This window comes from Ixodes scapularis, unplaced genomic scaffold (genome assembly GCF_016920785.2).
Source record: "Ixodes scapularis isolate PalLabHiFi unplaced genomic scaffold, ASM1692078v2 PGA_scaffold9__187_contigs__length_104089568, whole genome shotgun sequence".
Taxonomy (NCBI): Eukaryota; Metazoa; Arthropoda; class Arachnida; order Ixodida; family Ixodidae; genus Ixodes; species Ixodes scapularis.
This window is the reverse complement of record NW_024609884.1, coordinates 38,062,254-38,078,834: the sequence shown is the minus strand read 5'-3', so window position 1 is coordinate 38,078,834 and position 16,581 is coordinate 38,062,254. Positions and strand designations below refer to the sequence as shown.

The 16,581-nt window shown below is 45.2% G+C and overlaps 1 protein-coding gene across 1 annotated transcript in view; it reads right to left on the bottom strand.

Moving 5' to 3' along the window:
• LOC120849614 (protein-L-histidine N-pros-methyltransferase) overlaps nucleotides 1-15,953 on the bottom strand; it is a 237,961-nt gene extending 222,008 nt beyond the window's left edge. Inside the window, exons 1-2 of the mRNA XM_042287528.1 lie at nucleotides 15,886-15,953; nucleotides 5,273-5,385 (exon numbers count right to left, since the gene is read on the bottom strand). Coding sequence (XP_042143462.1) covers nucleotides 5,273-5,371 — 99 coding nt within the window. The 5' untranslated portion in view covers nucleotides 5,372-5,385; nucleotides 15,886-15,953. The remainder of the gene's footprint in view (nucleotides 1-5,272; nucleotides 5,386-15,885) is intronic.
• Nucleotides 15,954-16,581: the final 628 nt, after the last annotated feature.

Here is a 16,581-nt window from a genome sequence, read left to right as displayed (position 1 = left end):
TTCTCTACCGCAGTGTCAGGTTAATTCAACACGGAGAAATGAAAAGTCGTATTGCAGAACATTTTTGAGAAATATAAAAATTGTGTCCATTGTTTTCTGGATAAGTGTACGGAAAAAGTAACGTGAAAGTAATTCGTAACGTAACGAGTAAAGTAATCTGTTACTTCTCAGCGAAAGTAATTCGTAGCGGTAAATCATTACAATTGAGGCTCGGTAATTTGTAATCTTCATCCATCACATTTTTCAAGCAACCAGCACAAGTCTGTCAAGAAGTGATGGAAAAGGAGGAAAAGGCGCTGATAGATTTATCTGCGCTCTTCGGCTTCGGCTGGCTCACTTCGAGGCGGCTTGGCGTGGCCTTTTGCCGCTGGGCGCTGCTTCGTGTCGGGTGACGAAATAGGGGGCGGGGCTCTCCCGCTCGTCTCGGCCGCTCTCGTGTCGACTGCGAGGCCCCGATATGGACCCTTTCTCCAAGGGCGCCACCATCTTGAATTGTCGTCACTTCCAGTATGGGCAAAAAAATTGTTTTGCCGTCGTCACGCCAGTAGAAGACATTTAAGATATAAGCGTAACCGTCACACAATATCGTTTTGCCTCCCCCTTATTTTTTTTTTAATAGTTACAGGTTGAAACGTTTTAGTATTTTTTTGTCGCCCATACCGGATACGCCTATTAGGTGGCTGAACGAGAGTACACAGAAAGGGTCTATACGCATGGCGTTTTGTGATTTCGTGAAGGAGGCAAACGGGCGCTACGCCGGTACGCCTGAAGGCAGACGTTGTTATTTCGAGTGCGCTCGTCTTATGCACGATCGCGAATTCTGAAGCCAATACTAAAGTGAAAGCTGCTGGGAAATGTCATGATTCGCCTGTATATTTGTTCGTTCAAGTTGTAGACTGGAGTTCTGTAAAAAAAAAAAAAAAAAAAAAAGTACGCAAACACGTTTTTGTGCTTGAGTACGCCCAAAGCTCCGGACTTGTACGCAATTGGGTTTAAAGGCTGCTTCATTCATTTGGTAGATGTAAAAGTTAATTCGATTGTTGTCATGGAACTATTGCATGCGATAGATCTCTAGATTACATTAAAAGAGATATTAAACGATTGTTTTGCTTGCGCTTAATATTGGTGATAACAAATCATTGACGTTCCTAACCTGCTATCTGACTCCCTGTTAGTCGTTCAATAGGAGATCATTGAGCAGAGTCCGAATACTGCCTGCTCCCGAAAACGTTTCGTGGGGCGGAGAAAGGTTTTTATTACTAGCTCCCATAGTAATTGGATATTAGTTATGATCCATTATATTATTATTTATCTACAGGTACAGCTCGCGCCGGTGCACGTCCCGGCCGTTTACAGCGAGAGCTATTTGTCTTTTTGGCAACGTTCTATATATACGAGTAAATAACAAGGGAAAGGGGGTAAGATCGGGACCTAAGCAATTAAAACAAAAAATTAAATATGCGTGCATGCGCGTGCATGCTCGGAAGCAACCTTCCCCGCCGAAGAAATTAAGGGCCCAGATTTTTTTTTTTTTGTATTTAACAAAACAAATATTGAAGAACTGTACACCATTTAGTTAAGTTGCATGACCGCGCCCCACCCTCGTCAAATTTCGCGTGGATATCGGAAGCAGGGTATGCGTGGCTAGAAGTGAAGTCATTTAAATAGAGAAGGTAAAAAAAACTTGCGCTTGCACCACTAGGTCGTAGTTTATTAATTAAAATTAGTGAACACAAATTAAAAATAACCATCCATCAAAAACTAATAAATGATTTTAATTTAAAAAAACACAACTTTGTACATGTAGTTTGTAAATATTTGTATACAACCTATTGGCAAGTGTGAACACAAGCACACGTTGTCTGAACAGCAAGCGTACCGAAGGCATCTGACACCGATCACGATTTTAAGTCAGGATTTATAATGTATAACATTTTACGAGGCACAGAGTCGGTACATTAGAACGTTCCAGATTTAATTGGTATGTGCAATGCAACAGAAAATGAGAGACGCGATAAAGAATATTAATATGCAATATTATGGTCGACACGAAGTTCTTCAATCGATCAGGCCTCCAGAAAAAAAGTTGAGCGAACGACGATAAATATAAAGACAGTCCGTTGCGAAATAGTTTTACTCGAAAACGAATTGCCGAGTATATACCGTCCTACTATTACGAAGAAGTTCGCAGTATTCTATGGAAAAACAAGATACACACACACGGTGGTGCATATTTAAATAATAATAATTCACACCTGAATAAACAACGATACAGACGCTCACTCCATACTTGCACGAAGTTGTAGCGAATGCTTGAAACGAACAGTGAACACTGTAAAGAATACTTCACGCGACTCGCGATGATGTGCCCTTGTATCCCAACAAAACGCATCTTCCTCAAGCGCTAGGCCAACGCGCGGAAGGAGTCAAAGCGGGGAAAAAAGAAAAGACAAAAGATTTCTTCACTTGGTGACGTGACAGATGGCGCCGCAGCAGCGGAAAACGGCAACCCGCGCGCAACACGAGCGCCAGCGCCGCGACTACGCTGTGGGCGAGAACTACTTCTGAGTGAGTGAGGTCGGATTGTGAGTGACTGAGTGAGTTCGATGATGTGTGTGAGTTCATGATTTCGGTGAGTTCATGAGTTCAGTGAGTTCATGAGTTTTGAGTGAGGACTGGAACGTGAGTGCGGCAGTGAGGGTGAATGAGGTTTCAACTTTATATTTTGAGCTGGCTGTGAGTGAGTTCAACCATGAATGCCGACCTCTGGCTGGAAGAGACGACCAAGTCAGTCCGGGAGGCAGGTTTGTTGCTCCCATAGAGAGGTCATGCTTTCGTTACACCGATCGGAATGTTTGGAAACTGTACTATTAAAATTATTAACTTTAGTTTTATGATATTAGCAGATCAAAATAAAAACACAGGCCAGCTGGCACAAGCCGCCGCCAATTCAAAGGATTCAGCCGTATTCATCCATCCATCCGATCATATAGAAAACGCTATGACTCGGCGGTTGATAAGACTCAAAGGTCTTCGCGCAATCTAGCTTCCATCTGAAATTTATTATGCCCTGCGAGAATAATACCACACTTAATAAAATAAATAAAGGCTAACTCGACTGTTCAAACCTGCAGTCAACGAATCGCTCAGTCTTCTTTCAAATGCATGCGCCACCTCGCGATAGGTGTACCGAACCTGACAGGTCGTCCGTGTCAGTGTTCGCCATTCCCATTTTCAAGGGTCTCGTTCTGGTTTTTCAAAAAAGCATCGATCTACGCCCTGAAAATTCACAAGGTAAAATCCACTCCTAACTACACATTTTATGGAACTTTGAGCTGGCTGCGTGCAGCAGGCGCACATTTTTTTCGTTTCATGTTGCAATCAGCGTCGGGACTAAAAACACCCTATCCCTGAAACAAAGGTTCCCGACTCCGGGAACTGAACCACTCGATCCAACCACGAGCAGAGAAGCCAAGCGGAAGAGGCGTTCCGTGTACCACGTAAACCCGGCACGCTAGGACCGTCGGTCGGAACAGGAGCTTCGACTGATAGCCTCCAAAGCGAGCCTGAAAAACGGACCGACCCCGCAGGCTCCCGAGGAGAAAACGAGAACACGATGCGCCGGCCGGAGCTAGGACGAGACAGGACGAGCCGAAACACTCCCATATTGCAGCCGGGCCACGAGAACAGTCGCGGTGGCGGCAACGGCGACGTAGGCAGAACAAAACAACGAGACGGGGCAGGCAACATTTCGTTTAAAGCAGCCGTCGAGGCAGCACGGAATGCAGCACATCCTGTCTCCGATCCATCACCGGAGACAAATGGCGAGCAATAGCACCAATAAAACGCTCTAACCCCGGCGAGGGCGCTGGAGCGAGAGGGGTGGCCCCTGGTCGCTCGCCCCCAGCGCTGCAGCCCAAGCAGAGCCTGACGAACGAGTCGTCCGGCGTCGCTTTGCTTATTGCGATGCCTGCAACGGAGGCCGCGGCTCCGGCGACGACGAGCGACGGAGGAAAGCGAATCCGACGGGGTACAAATACACACCCGAGTCGAAAACAATGCCGCATTATGCACGAGCACGAGCTGATCCCGGGGGTGGGGAGGAGGGGGGGGGGGGGGGTGCCAGGGAGCGGATGTTCTTGGAAAACGGGGAAATATAAAAAACGGGACCGGCGAAAACAAAGCGATTTTCGAGAAAATTTCCGGAACAAAAGGGCAGCGCGCGGAAACATATTGCGGCTCGCAGGGTTTGTTGTAAGAGACGCGGGGGGAGGCACGAGGTGCGAGGTGGATAGTGATGCTTCGTAAAAAAAGAAGAGAAAAAAGAAAGCCGGGGATGACGCGGGAGAACCGGTGCGCCAAGATGATGCTCCGGGGCGACCAAGCGGGACGAGGCGGCGGAGATGGCCCTGGCTGCACATGCCGACGAAGGGGCTCACGCGCCCCTCGGGAGTCTTCGCCGATGGTCTCTCTCTAATGGTCTGTGCAAAGTAGGATGTGGATCATGTGTCTCGTGCACCAACCAAGTCCCTTTTACGTCCCTTCACCGGTGTCGCCCCCGCCCTCCCCCCCCCCCCCTTCCAAAAAAAACAAACAAACAAAAAAAAGCGTTATCGAATTTTGGTTAGTAGAGGATCGTGAAACCGTCAAGTCATTAAGCTAACACAATTCAAGGAACATTGCATTCCTGTTGACGTTTAAATGATGCCGGTTCCGCAACAACTAAAACCTAAAATAAAAAAAAAATAAAACATTCTTAGGTTTGTGTTGGTTATATTTAGCTCATTATTGTCAATGAATTTAAGAGCAAAGCTATTGCATTTCGTTGGCGTTCCTTCTTGAGCAATCTCAGATTGAAGTCGTCTCATTGACAACCCAAGGTGGAAGGCTGCCATTTTCGTACTGCTCGAGCATCATTCAGGGGCACGCCGTGAAAATATTAATGATGGGAAGTGCAACTAGACGACCAAGAACTCGAAGCCCAGGCTACAAGGAATACCATCTAAAATAGTGGAAGACTTGAGGTAACTTAGTGAAATACGGAGGAACCACGAATACCCAAAATATCAACATACGGTAATTAAAAGGGCTAAAAAAATAGAAGAAAAAAAAAAAGATCCAAATAGCACAAAATTTGATGCGTCAGGAGGAGGATGCCTTATGGCCCAAAAGGCCAAGCCGAAGACGACAGTACAATTCCAGATGGATGTTCGGCTCAAATGTATACGGCTGCAATGCAAGTAATTATATCACGGAATATATTAACACTCACTTGAGATTTGTCGAAGTGTTGAAGCTCCCGGTCGCGAAGCAGACGTTCATAAAGAGTGCGCGCCATCGGCGATCGTAGCACTGGACGAAGTTGTGCCATGATTGGCGGAAAACCTGCACAACAAAAAGTCTGAGAATCAACAAAGGTCAATAGCTGTCGAATCGCAAAAAGTGTTTAAAAAACAAACAAAACAACGCCAGGCTTTGGAACTTGGTGAGTGATGTTTACTCACAATTTGCGCCTTAATAATTTCCCTCGCCAGTCACGCAGTCCCTAAACGACGCATCATTACTGGCGACCAGCCTACACTGGACGTCTCCGTATCCAGAGGCCTTTTAGTTTTACAGTATTGCTTTTCTCAAACCGTAGGCCACAGCACTGGTGTTGCCCCTCGTGGAGTTATGCTGCTCAGTATAGGATTCGGACTCGAAAGTTCGAAGGCCACGAAAATACCTATAAAACTCAAGGTTCTCGTATAATAAGTGTGTGTTCCACCAACCACGGAACAAGCCCAACTGCTCATACAAAACGTAAACAAAGGACGCGGTGGTCGTTGCACAGATGACGATAGAAGTACCTGCGAACAACCGTCAAGCATAATGTTTGCTTCTTACATGTATGCTTTCAAGATGTCCGCAAAGAGTGTTTGTATGACCAACGTGGCGGGACCACCAACACACGCCTCACGCTGTGTATGCAGACGGTCTTCTGGACGGTGTATTTCTCAAAATTACCACTGCGGCTTGATGCGTCTAGACAACCCGACTATTTACCCGCCAAGAGCCCAGAGTGAGTCGCTGGGCACGCACACTGACTGCAGTGTGGAAATAGTAGTTGCGGGAAATAGCATGCACAGTGTACAGTCGCCCAATTGTTTTAATAATATCACGCGAGCGTCGACCGCCGGGACCGCCAGCGCTGTGCCGCGGAGAAATGCGGCGTCACGGGAGAGATTAGGCGCGTGCGCACAAAGCTCTCTCCGGTGCGAGCGTCGTCTGCTAGGCTATTCTGTCGACCGCACACAGCCCCTGTTCCTTATCTGCTGGCATAGCTGACCGCCTTTAAGCAAAGATCTGAAGAGCGCCTGCTTGGGTGATACCGTGATACTGCTCAGGCGTGAAAGAAACCGCGCGTTATCTCGTTTAATTTAGTTTTTTTTTTTTTATTCTTTTATTTTTTGTTTGCATTTACTTTGTCAGAACCAAAAAAATAAAAATACGATGACGCGACAAGCTGAATGCAACGATGCATTAAACTGTAAACCACAGCCTATGCTACGAGCCATCAAAACCAATCCCGCGCTGTCACTCTGCCACGTGACATCGTGCTTCCGCGTGCAGTTGTGCCCAACAGGAAGGCCACGTGACACACTCTTAGCGATGGACCGGCCAAGATGGCTCGTAGCGTCGGCTGCGGTAAATCGGCGCAACGCGCTCCTTTGCTACGGAACAGGGGCTGTGTGCGATCAGCGGAATAGCCTAGCAGACGACGCTCCCCGGAAAGGGCTTTGTGCGCAGGCGCTTAATCTCTCTCGTGACGCTGCATTTCTCCGCGGCACGGCACTAAAAAAAAACAAAAAAAAAAAAAAACGGCACGAGGATTATTACGATACCGAACTGATACGCAGTGTGACAGCGCCTAAAGTAACATGCACGAGTATTATCAACAATTTCACCCGAACGACCTTTAGAGAAAATTTCTTCGAGGATGACACGAAATACGGTTTTACTTAGACGGATGACATACGAAAGCTCAGTTCATACGGTCGTGAGTGGAAGCTAAGGCGAACAAAGGCAAGTGTGACACACTTAACTGGCCACGCTTTCACACGCGGCAAAAACCTACCGGGCGCGAAATTGCGAATACGACGTAGCGCTGCGGTACAACTAACGCGAGCTGTCGGCGCACCGATTCCGGTTCGCTAAACTATAGAACGAGCGCGACACGTTCAAATCTTTCACATAATGCACATACCAGAGCTTAAACAAGATGTCCAAAAAAAGACCCCCCCCCCCCAAAAAAAAAAAAAATCTTTAACGACATATGAGATTGTTATTTGAACTGGGAATATTGATCGGTTGTGTCTAATAAGTATAATACCTTAAATTCCACGCGTTCTGAAGACGTGTATCTTGTATTTTATTTATTTATTAATTACCTCTAAAGGCCCACAGGGGGCATTACATAGGAGGGGGTACATGGAATGTCATAATAGTCGTACAATGTTGCAATTGTATGACAATATAAAAGGAAACAAAATGACGCTAACAGAACTCAATAATGCGTAACATGGTGCATGTTCACGCACACCGGCATGTAATGATTTCTAAATGAATAAAAAGTAATACAGGAGAAGTTTGCAAGTGCTACTAAAACGAGGGTACATGGAAAACCTTATAGAAAGGACTTACTCAGGGATGGTGAAATTAACAAATGGAAGTATGAAGGTACCAAACGTACACGTGCAACTTAGAAAAGGAAAACAAAATAGACGTCATGATAAAGAGCCACGTAACATTGAGACACACGTGGCATAGTTTGTTGACTGTGCGATTTCGTTGCCAACCCGTTCCAGTCGTCTATGGCCTGCAGAAGCGGGGAAAATTTATACAAGTTAGTTTTTGCGAAGGGAATATGGGGACTCTGTTGGGGTGATCATGACGAGGAAAGATACAGGGGGGGGGGGGGGGGGGGGATGACGTTATTTTCGTGAAATTCAGTTGAAGAGTGAAAGAGCTTATGGAAATACGATAGCCCAGCAAGATATCTTCTCTGCTGAAGTGTTTGTAAGCCAATTGAGGCTTTAAGTTGTGTGACGCTTACAGGTGCGTATTGTTTGAGTACGAATCGAGTTGCCCTGTTTTGAAGAGATTCTAGCCAGTCATTTATTGATGCGGGTTCAAAAATTATAGATCCATACTCCAACTTTGGCCTAACCAGAGCAGTGTATGCTAGTAGTTTTGTTTTTTTCATTGACATGTACAAATAGCACATCACTCGAAAAGCAAAAAGTGATTTCATCGCTAAATAAGTTCATCCATGATAATAACTGAGGTTGTTTTTTTACAGGATCGTATTACTTATTACCTTTTCTAGTAAAAATAGATAGGGTTCGAAAGGAACACAACACCTTATCTTTAGAAATAAGGTTGTCAGACTAGGTTTTAATTAAAATGGGTACTGCGAAAATTGCTGCAATATTAATCATAGCACAACACTTTAGTTGGGATAAAGCCTCTCTCCACTCCCAGTTTTTTTATCTGGCAGTGTAAATATAATTTCTGTAAATTGACTGCAAAAACCAAGATATGAGCTAAAGTATGTCTATCAATAAAAATGCGCACCCCCTTTCCAAGTTTGAAAAACCTACTCCAATATTATAAACTGCAAAAACAACCACCCGCAAATATTATTAAAGCCTACACAGGTGTCTTAGTATTGACAGTGCATCTTAGCGCGTCGGAACCAGAGTGAAGTCAAAATTCGCTGCTTTTTCGATCGACAGCTGAGCGGAAACTACCTTGACTACCGCATTTATTACTAAAAAGACCCGCGTTTCGTTTTACTTTGTAGTAGTTTTTAAAATTGGAGATCAACCTAAAATCAAGACCAAAAAAGGTAGACTTGGAACACTTCTGAGCAGAATTTTCGAGCCTATCGCATTCAACCCAAGCGCTCACCCAGGTCACCTGCTGCTCCTCGCACACGGGTGCAAAGCGGTAAAGCTCGACGCGCGAGCTGGTGAGAGGCGGTGAGAAGCGGTGAGAGGCGGCACGGAGGCATTTGGCAGACATGATAATCAAGTAATCTAATCAGGAGTACAAGACCCTGGTTCTGTCTTACCAGAGTAGTGACAAGATATGAAAGGGTCTTTCTTCACATCTTGTCACTCCCGCCGGTGCGAGCATACCTCGAATAAGCAAAAAGTTTCCGAACTGTACAACAAGTGCAAGGAAAGGAGATACCACTTTTGGAACGTTTCCTGCGTCATTGACGATCAAAGACACGATTAAGCGAGGAAAAGAGGACAACTAAAGACAACGAACAAACGGTTGGACCCACGGCCGAAGCATCGGCGCTGACAGTGGATGCGCGATCAGACCCAAGTGTATACTGCTTACTACAGGCAGTCCTCGACAGCGTCTCGCAAGGCCCAAGTTGCGGCACGTAAAAGTCAGCTCCCATTACAGGCCGGAAACATGGGGCTCCCTTCGACGCCAAGAAGAGCCCTCCAGCAGCCGATCGACGGGCAACTGGCCCCTTCCGCCTTTGTTTCCAGAGAAAGAGCGGGCAGCTCTTTATGTTAACGACGAACGACTGCAATCTACTTTGCTTCCACCGCCGCCGGAGCACAATCCCTCTCTGTCTTCTCCTTCGAACCTAAGCACATCTAAGCCGTGGCAGCAGCGGCGTCTTGGCCCGGGCGGGCCACGGAATGCCCAATTACAGGCGGCACTGAGGCCCCGCTCCCAGGGTAATTGCCTCGAGGATCGGCGGCCGGCGCCCCATCAAATATTCAGGGGCTAAGTCCCGCTTGACCGGCCCTAATTGGCCAGAGTGAGGCGCCATCCATTACCCACGGCCATCCTCCCACGCCGGCCATGCCACAACCGCGCCCGCTACGCAAATCAAGCCCAACCGACGTCGTTATCATATAAGCTCGGTGAAGACGTCTGGCTCGCAGCCTTGAGGCCAGGGAGGGTGGAGCGCCACACCGTCCCTGCGCCGGCTGCCGATGCGATGACGAGCCTCGCTTCTCCTGTCCCTCCTGGTGATTCATGGGGTTGCGGGTAGAAAGCAGACGAGGCTTCGAAAACCGCAAGAACAGGGTGGTTTCAATTAGAGGATGGTGTTAAAACGAGGCTGTCTGAGCAGTATGGCGTCCGATCAGTTCGGTGGTTTCTCAGTGCAATGGGTATGAGGCCAATAAACTATATAATGCTTGTGCCCAATAAGTATGATCAATAGGTGACGGAGGGAAATAGTCGGTGATCAGAGTTGCAAATTCAGCTCTATGCAGTGCGCGGAGCTCCGAACATTTTACAATGAGCAATTGCCTTTGAAGGCGATAGAGGAACGGTAGCGCCGACTGCTTGGAGAATGAGGGTATAAGGGCGCAGGTACAATTCGTCAAAGACTCTAACTTGGTGTCATCACTAGACAAGGAACACCAAATAAGCAGTAGTGGCACGAAAGACACACCAGGAGACGAAAAAGAGACACGCACTATTTATTCTTCAATATGCTGAAGCACCTAACCCAGTTTAATATTTTAGTAAGGAAGTTTACGAGAATTACTACGACCCCCAAAATACAGCAATCTACACCCAGTAACATTCAGTGCCTCTTTTGCCCGTGAGAGAGTTGCGCATGTATTGTGTACGTTCCTCCAAACCGCTGCGTTTCCAGTCTCTCTCCTTCAGAGAAGTATAGGCTGCATCTCACAAAGACGCGGACATGGAAATATGACCGTGTCATGGTTCGGGCATTGCAAGGATATTTTAACTCTAAGTACGTACTCATTAAACGATGCAGGCATGCATATTTTGGAATGTTGCAAAACTGACGCCGAGTCGTTCTGAGGCAAATATTGTATATATATGTTCAGGCTTTTGAATAAAAGTAGGTATATACAAGAAGTAGCGAAATGTCCTTCTTCTAATAGAATTACAAGAAACATACTTTATTGTAAGGTGATTACCCCCTTCTCAGGAGCCCCTTGGGGCAAAATAAAATAAATAAATAAATATTTATATTTTCGACATACAAAGGTCCAAAGTTTACCAGAACATTATGTTAAACCATGTTCGGATCTAGGACTTCATAGACGGGGTGGGATCGATTCCACGCGCGAATGAAACGTCAATTCAAAATTGGAAGGCCTACCTAAAAGATCCAGTGACTCTAGGCCTACCATAACGGGATACATGAGCTGTCAACGATTTGATCATAATAAAGATCAACTCCGGCTTTTACCAAGCGTTCCTCCATTGTTCAGTTATCGGACGTCAAGGAATAAGCGAAATAATAATTGTTTGGGCAGAGGACGGGCTCGAAAGGCTTGACAAGCTGAACCGCTGCCCAGAATTTGAAATCAACCAATCCGAACTGATGACGCGGGAGTTTACAACGAACTCGGAGGTAGCATCCTATTGTCAGAAACTGCATGTTCAGGGGTCAATATTCGAGTTCAGAGTACAGTATTATGGTTATACAATGGTTGCCGCCTACATCAATGGCTAATATAATTTCTGCCGGCTGTTTACCACAATTTATTATCGAAAAAAAAAATAGAACAAAAAGAAAGAGCTGCGCAATGACTTCTACATTGTTCAGCATTGTTTTGTTATTGCTGTTCCCGTCTAGCATGCGCGTTGTAAGGAATCTGCTGGCTTCTGGGAGGCTCGTCAAGCGCAGAGACGCCGTCGCTGGATGTTTACGAGATGCTAGTAGTAGTGCAAAGCTACAGATAGCATCGATAGTCACCAGAAATCTGACTATCGATAGTAAAGAAACTATCGATAGTACTATCGATAGTCGACTATCAAAAAGCTATGGATAGTACTATCGAAAAGCTATGGATAGTACTATCGATAGTCGACTATCGGAAAAATATCGTTAATCGACTATCGGGAAACTATCGATAGTCGACTATCGTAAACCTATCGATAGTACTGTCACCGGTTTACTATCGATAGTTTTGCGACACCAGTAGTTTGCGTCGCTCCCTTTTTTCTTTTTCTCGCTTTATTTTTTCAAATGGAACACCAACTAGCCCGAGCACTTACCATCCCAACTTTTTCAGTGACGACGATGACGGGAGTTTGGGCGAAGAGGGAAGGAAGAGAGGCGAGGCGGCAATGCGGCAACTGTGTTCGCTCTAAAGGTGCAAAACTATCGATAGTACTATCGATAGTATCGATAGTCGGCAAAAATCTGACCATCGATAGTACAAAAAACTATCGATAGTCGACTATCGATTGTTCTGCGACACTATCGATGTTTTTGGAAAAGCTATCGATAGTATCGATAGTCAATTTATCGATAGTTTTGCATCACTAGACGCTAGTCTAAAACACGCATGACCGTTGCGACACAAAATTAGTCGGCGCTGGTTAAGAGCTCCCGTTACCGACTCCCGCGTATAAGTAGTGCCAAAACAGAAAAAAGAACGAGCCAATAAAAATGCAAAAAAAGAGCTAGGCGTTTGGGTGTGAGAACACGAAGTCTTACAAAAGAAGCCTTCGTAAACGCTCTCAGGCCATTGTTTAAAATTGCGGTAATTGTAAAAAAAAAAAAAAAAAGTTTGTGAATGCTGCATATTCAAGCGCAGTGCAAACTACAAAAAAAAAAAAAAACTTATTTGTTGTTTTGCAATATTATTCAGAAACGAGAACACAAAAATAGGCGGCAACAGTGCAAAAAATATGACAACAGAGAAGGCACCCATAGCCTTTGTGTGTGTGTGTGTGTGTGTGCTGGTGTCGCCTATAATGCATCACAAACAGACGAACGCCATAGCTTAATTTCGACAGCGAGCTTTGTGAACTGACCCCTCCCTCCCCCTTTTTTTTTTGCATTTACCAATGTTTTTAATTATATCTAAGGTGATTTCCATACAGTGGATTTGCTATCTTCTAAGCTTGTAGCATGATGGTGATAATATCTGCAAGATTCGGTGATCTTCACACTTTCATTTACTTACCCTGCATTTTGTTTTAAAGCAGATCACGTCAATGCCTTTAAAACAAGTCAGTGGAAGCTCTAATTGTTTGTTTAGTTTTGTAGTGGTGTCATACATGGATCTCGCAAAAAAGAACATTAAATAACCGTTGCTTCTCTCTTTTTTTTTTCTTTTTCGACAGGGCTACAATTATGTTAGTGCGCAAGCTGTGCCACCCAAAATACACAACGTACTGATTTGATGTGTCTAGCACTCAGTCCGAGCACTCGGATAGTGTTTTGCCGAAAATAACATTTTGAATACACTTCCAACTGATGTAAGCGATCCAGTGTGTGTGTTTGTGTGGGGAAAAAAAGTAAAGGGGGGCGGCGCTTATTTAACATCAGAGCTCGCGGACCCAAATGTTTTCTTACCTCTGTCTGAGCTTGGTTCTAAAGACGAAGTACGGAGAGGTTGACCCGTTGACCAGAGCTGAACTCCAACTAGATGCATATTTGCTTTTTTTCTCCGCATCTCTGCTTTTTCCTAACATGCCGCAATATTTAGAAAACGAATGCGAATCTACATTTTCCTCTCAACAAAATTTAGGCGCCCGCTGAAATGGACTCCCGGCAAAGTTAATTTGTAACCGAACAGAAACCAGACGGGCCTCGAAGGGTCCTTGGAATGCAATTTTCGTTCGTTTATTAAATCGCACGTGTGAAAATACCGCGTGTTTAGGTAAAGATTTTCAAAAGCTACTACCAACAGGGCTGTTGAAGAAAAACAAACACTTTTCGGAAACACACTGCCAGCCACGGTAGACGTCAAAAAATGCAAAAAAAAAATGATTAGCTACATAATTAACCAAAAGTTACTCATTCACATTCTAATTGATGAAAATAAAACATTTGGTTTGAATTGGAAACTTGCTAATCGTTATCGAAAACCCCTAAGCCAGTCACCATTAAGAAGACTTACAGCACGTGTGGTGTGCGAGAGCGCGCTAAAGTGACCACTGGTGCAGCAGAAAGAAGGCTAGCGATGCGAAAACGAGAATGATAAGAATATCATCTGCATTTTCTTATCGCCAGACTCGCACCTGATTAAATGGTTTCTGATGACGCTCAGCAAGTCTCTAATGACAACCATATGCTTATTTCCCTAATTAGAAAGTTAATTAGTATATTGTAGTTAATTATGCAGCAAGTGTGTGTTGTTTTGTTTTTTTGCAATATCTTACGATCACCGTGTATCGCAGTTTGTTCCCGAAAATTTTTTTTCCCTTAATCACTCTTTTGGTAGGAATTTTCGCAAGTCTTCACTGAAACACCCGGTACATTAAAATAAGGCCAAGACAATCAGATTAATTGAAGCGTTACCAAAAACACACAGCCTCGCTTCATACCAGCGCTGGTTAGTTAGTGTTTTGTTTTTGAGTAGAATTCAAGTAAACCACGCACATCACACGACAGGGTCAACCTCAACACGACGTCGGTGCTTTGTAACTATTTACTGTTACTAGAGTTAACCGCCAAGGCCGGCTTGTTAGAACAGCGCCTCAGCTGAGACTGGGTGAAAGGAAGCACTGGAAAGACTGGGGCGCGCGAGCGTTTTGAGACGCGGCTTGAGTACTGCTCAGCTCGTGCGCTGGCTTTGGCAGTGCTTTCTTTCCCCCATTCTCAGCTGAGACCTCTTTCTAGCAAGTCGGCCCAGGCTTCCCAGAGAAGACGGTGCCACATGGGGGTAAATTTTATCACACTGATATGGTGACTGTATATTTATCTGTGTAAGACGAAAAAAAAACAACAAAAACAAGGGAATTGCGAATTCTTGGAAAGAGCGTTCCGCTCTATACTCAGTCGAGGTTCCGCCTGACCGAAGCCAATAGAAAATTTTAGCGCTAGCTCATTGAGCGCTAGCTCACATCTACGAGAGGACACAATCTGTTTACCACCTGAAGTTGCCAGAACTGTTCACATATTCTACATATTTCGAAAAAAAGCTAATAGTCCTTTTTCGCGTCAACCAAGAACCACGAATCTGGTAAACAGTACCACTTGACAGTGCTCTGGATCGCGCAAAAGCATTACTCTAAAAGAAAAAAAAAATCTATATATATATATATAATTACTTTTTTTTTATTTACTACCAGAGAGGGTTTTACTAAAATAACGCATCAGCGACATGATATCTAGGGGCCTGCGGATAAGAAACGCCGCTCCGATACAGTAAAGTTGTAATCAAAACGGGAGATTCAGCAAGCCCCTGCGAATTAAACATCGATAAAAAAAAAAAAAGAGTTACATATAGACGTTAGTACCTCATGTATAAACCGCGATTACCGTGAAAAAGTATTAACAGTGTTATAAGGCAAGAATTTAAAATGTTAACCTAGATTTTCATTTATTCACGCTTGTATACATTCCTAAAACACAGAACTGAAAAGTGAGTAACTGCGCAAACAAACGCAAAAAACGTCCAAAACACAGAGGAGCGATTCACGATCTGGTTTCGGTTTCGGTTTCAGAAGAGCGAGCGCCTTCATTCTGCTTCCTGGCGCATCGATCGGACCGCTATCATCGTCATCAACTGCAGGCGCGTTCGCCGCGCGATGCCCACAGCTCTGTGCAAAATTCAGATCAACTGAAAAGCCCTTTCTATCTTTACGCGGATATATCGGTTTTCAAATAGCCGATCACGGTCAGTCACAGTCATGGCCCTACATATGGTGGGGAGGAACACTAAGGCAACCTCAAACCCACGCCATGAAACGTGCGCGCTCACCGCAACATATGTAAACAAACCGACGTTCTGGCGCCTTGAATAGCACCCTTAAGCAATCAGAGGCATACAACTCGATCAGGTGTTACAAACATCGTGCGGATGATCTTTAGAAGCTTGGTGTACAATAAGGAAACCCCCAAAATTGAAAATTTCGACAGTCTACCTTGCAATGCTACGTTTCAGCCAGCCGCTCACCGACATGCTCCCCCGGCGCGTTCAATGGGTGAGCTCGCGGCGCCACGGCGGCCGCTAAGGGAAGCGCTCAGACGCGTAAATTGGAGAGCGGGCTTCAAAAAGGCGGAGCCGTTTGCTTTGAACGCCTACGCTATGGATACTGCTGAAATCAATAGGCGCGTGGTGACAATCGTAAGCCTGGGTGCATTGTTTGCTTTTAGAGGCTAATCATTGATTCCTTTGTTTAGTTTTATAATTATTGATGGTGATCCTTGGGAGCCGTAACAGTCAAGTAGACAGAATCGTTCCGCGACCTTCCTTATTGGGTCACGGACGTTTGGTAATCGACCACGACACGTGGTCTAACAAGTAGTCACGTTGCTTTACATAAAATTATTTTACCATTTTCCCCGAATGATGTGTTTCACGTTTCTAGGAATCTGGTTAGTGTTCGTGGTTTCTCGAAATGTACTCCAATGGCACTCATCCGGGCCGGCTTGCTAGAAACAGCGTATTGGCTGGGCTTGGGGGAAAGCAAGCACTGCCAAAGCCAGAGGACGAGCTGAGCGGGATTCAAACCGCGTCCCAAGACGCTCGCGCGCCCCAGCCTTTAGGGTGGTTTCTTTCACCCAGTCACAGCTGAGCCGCAATTCTAGCAAGCCGGCCCTGGAGTCACTCTAGCAGT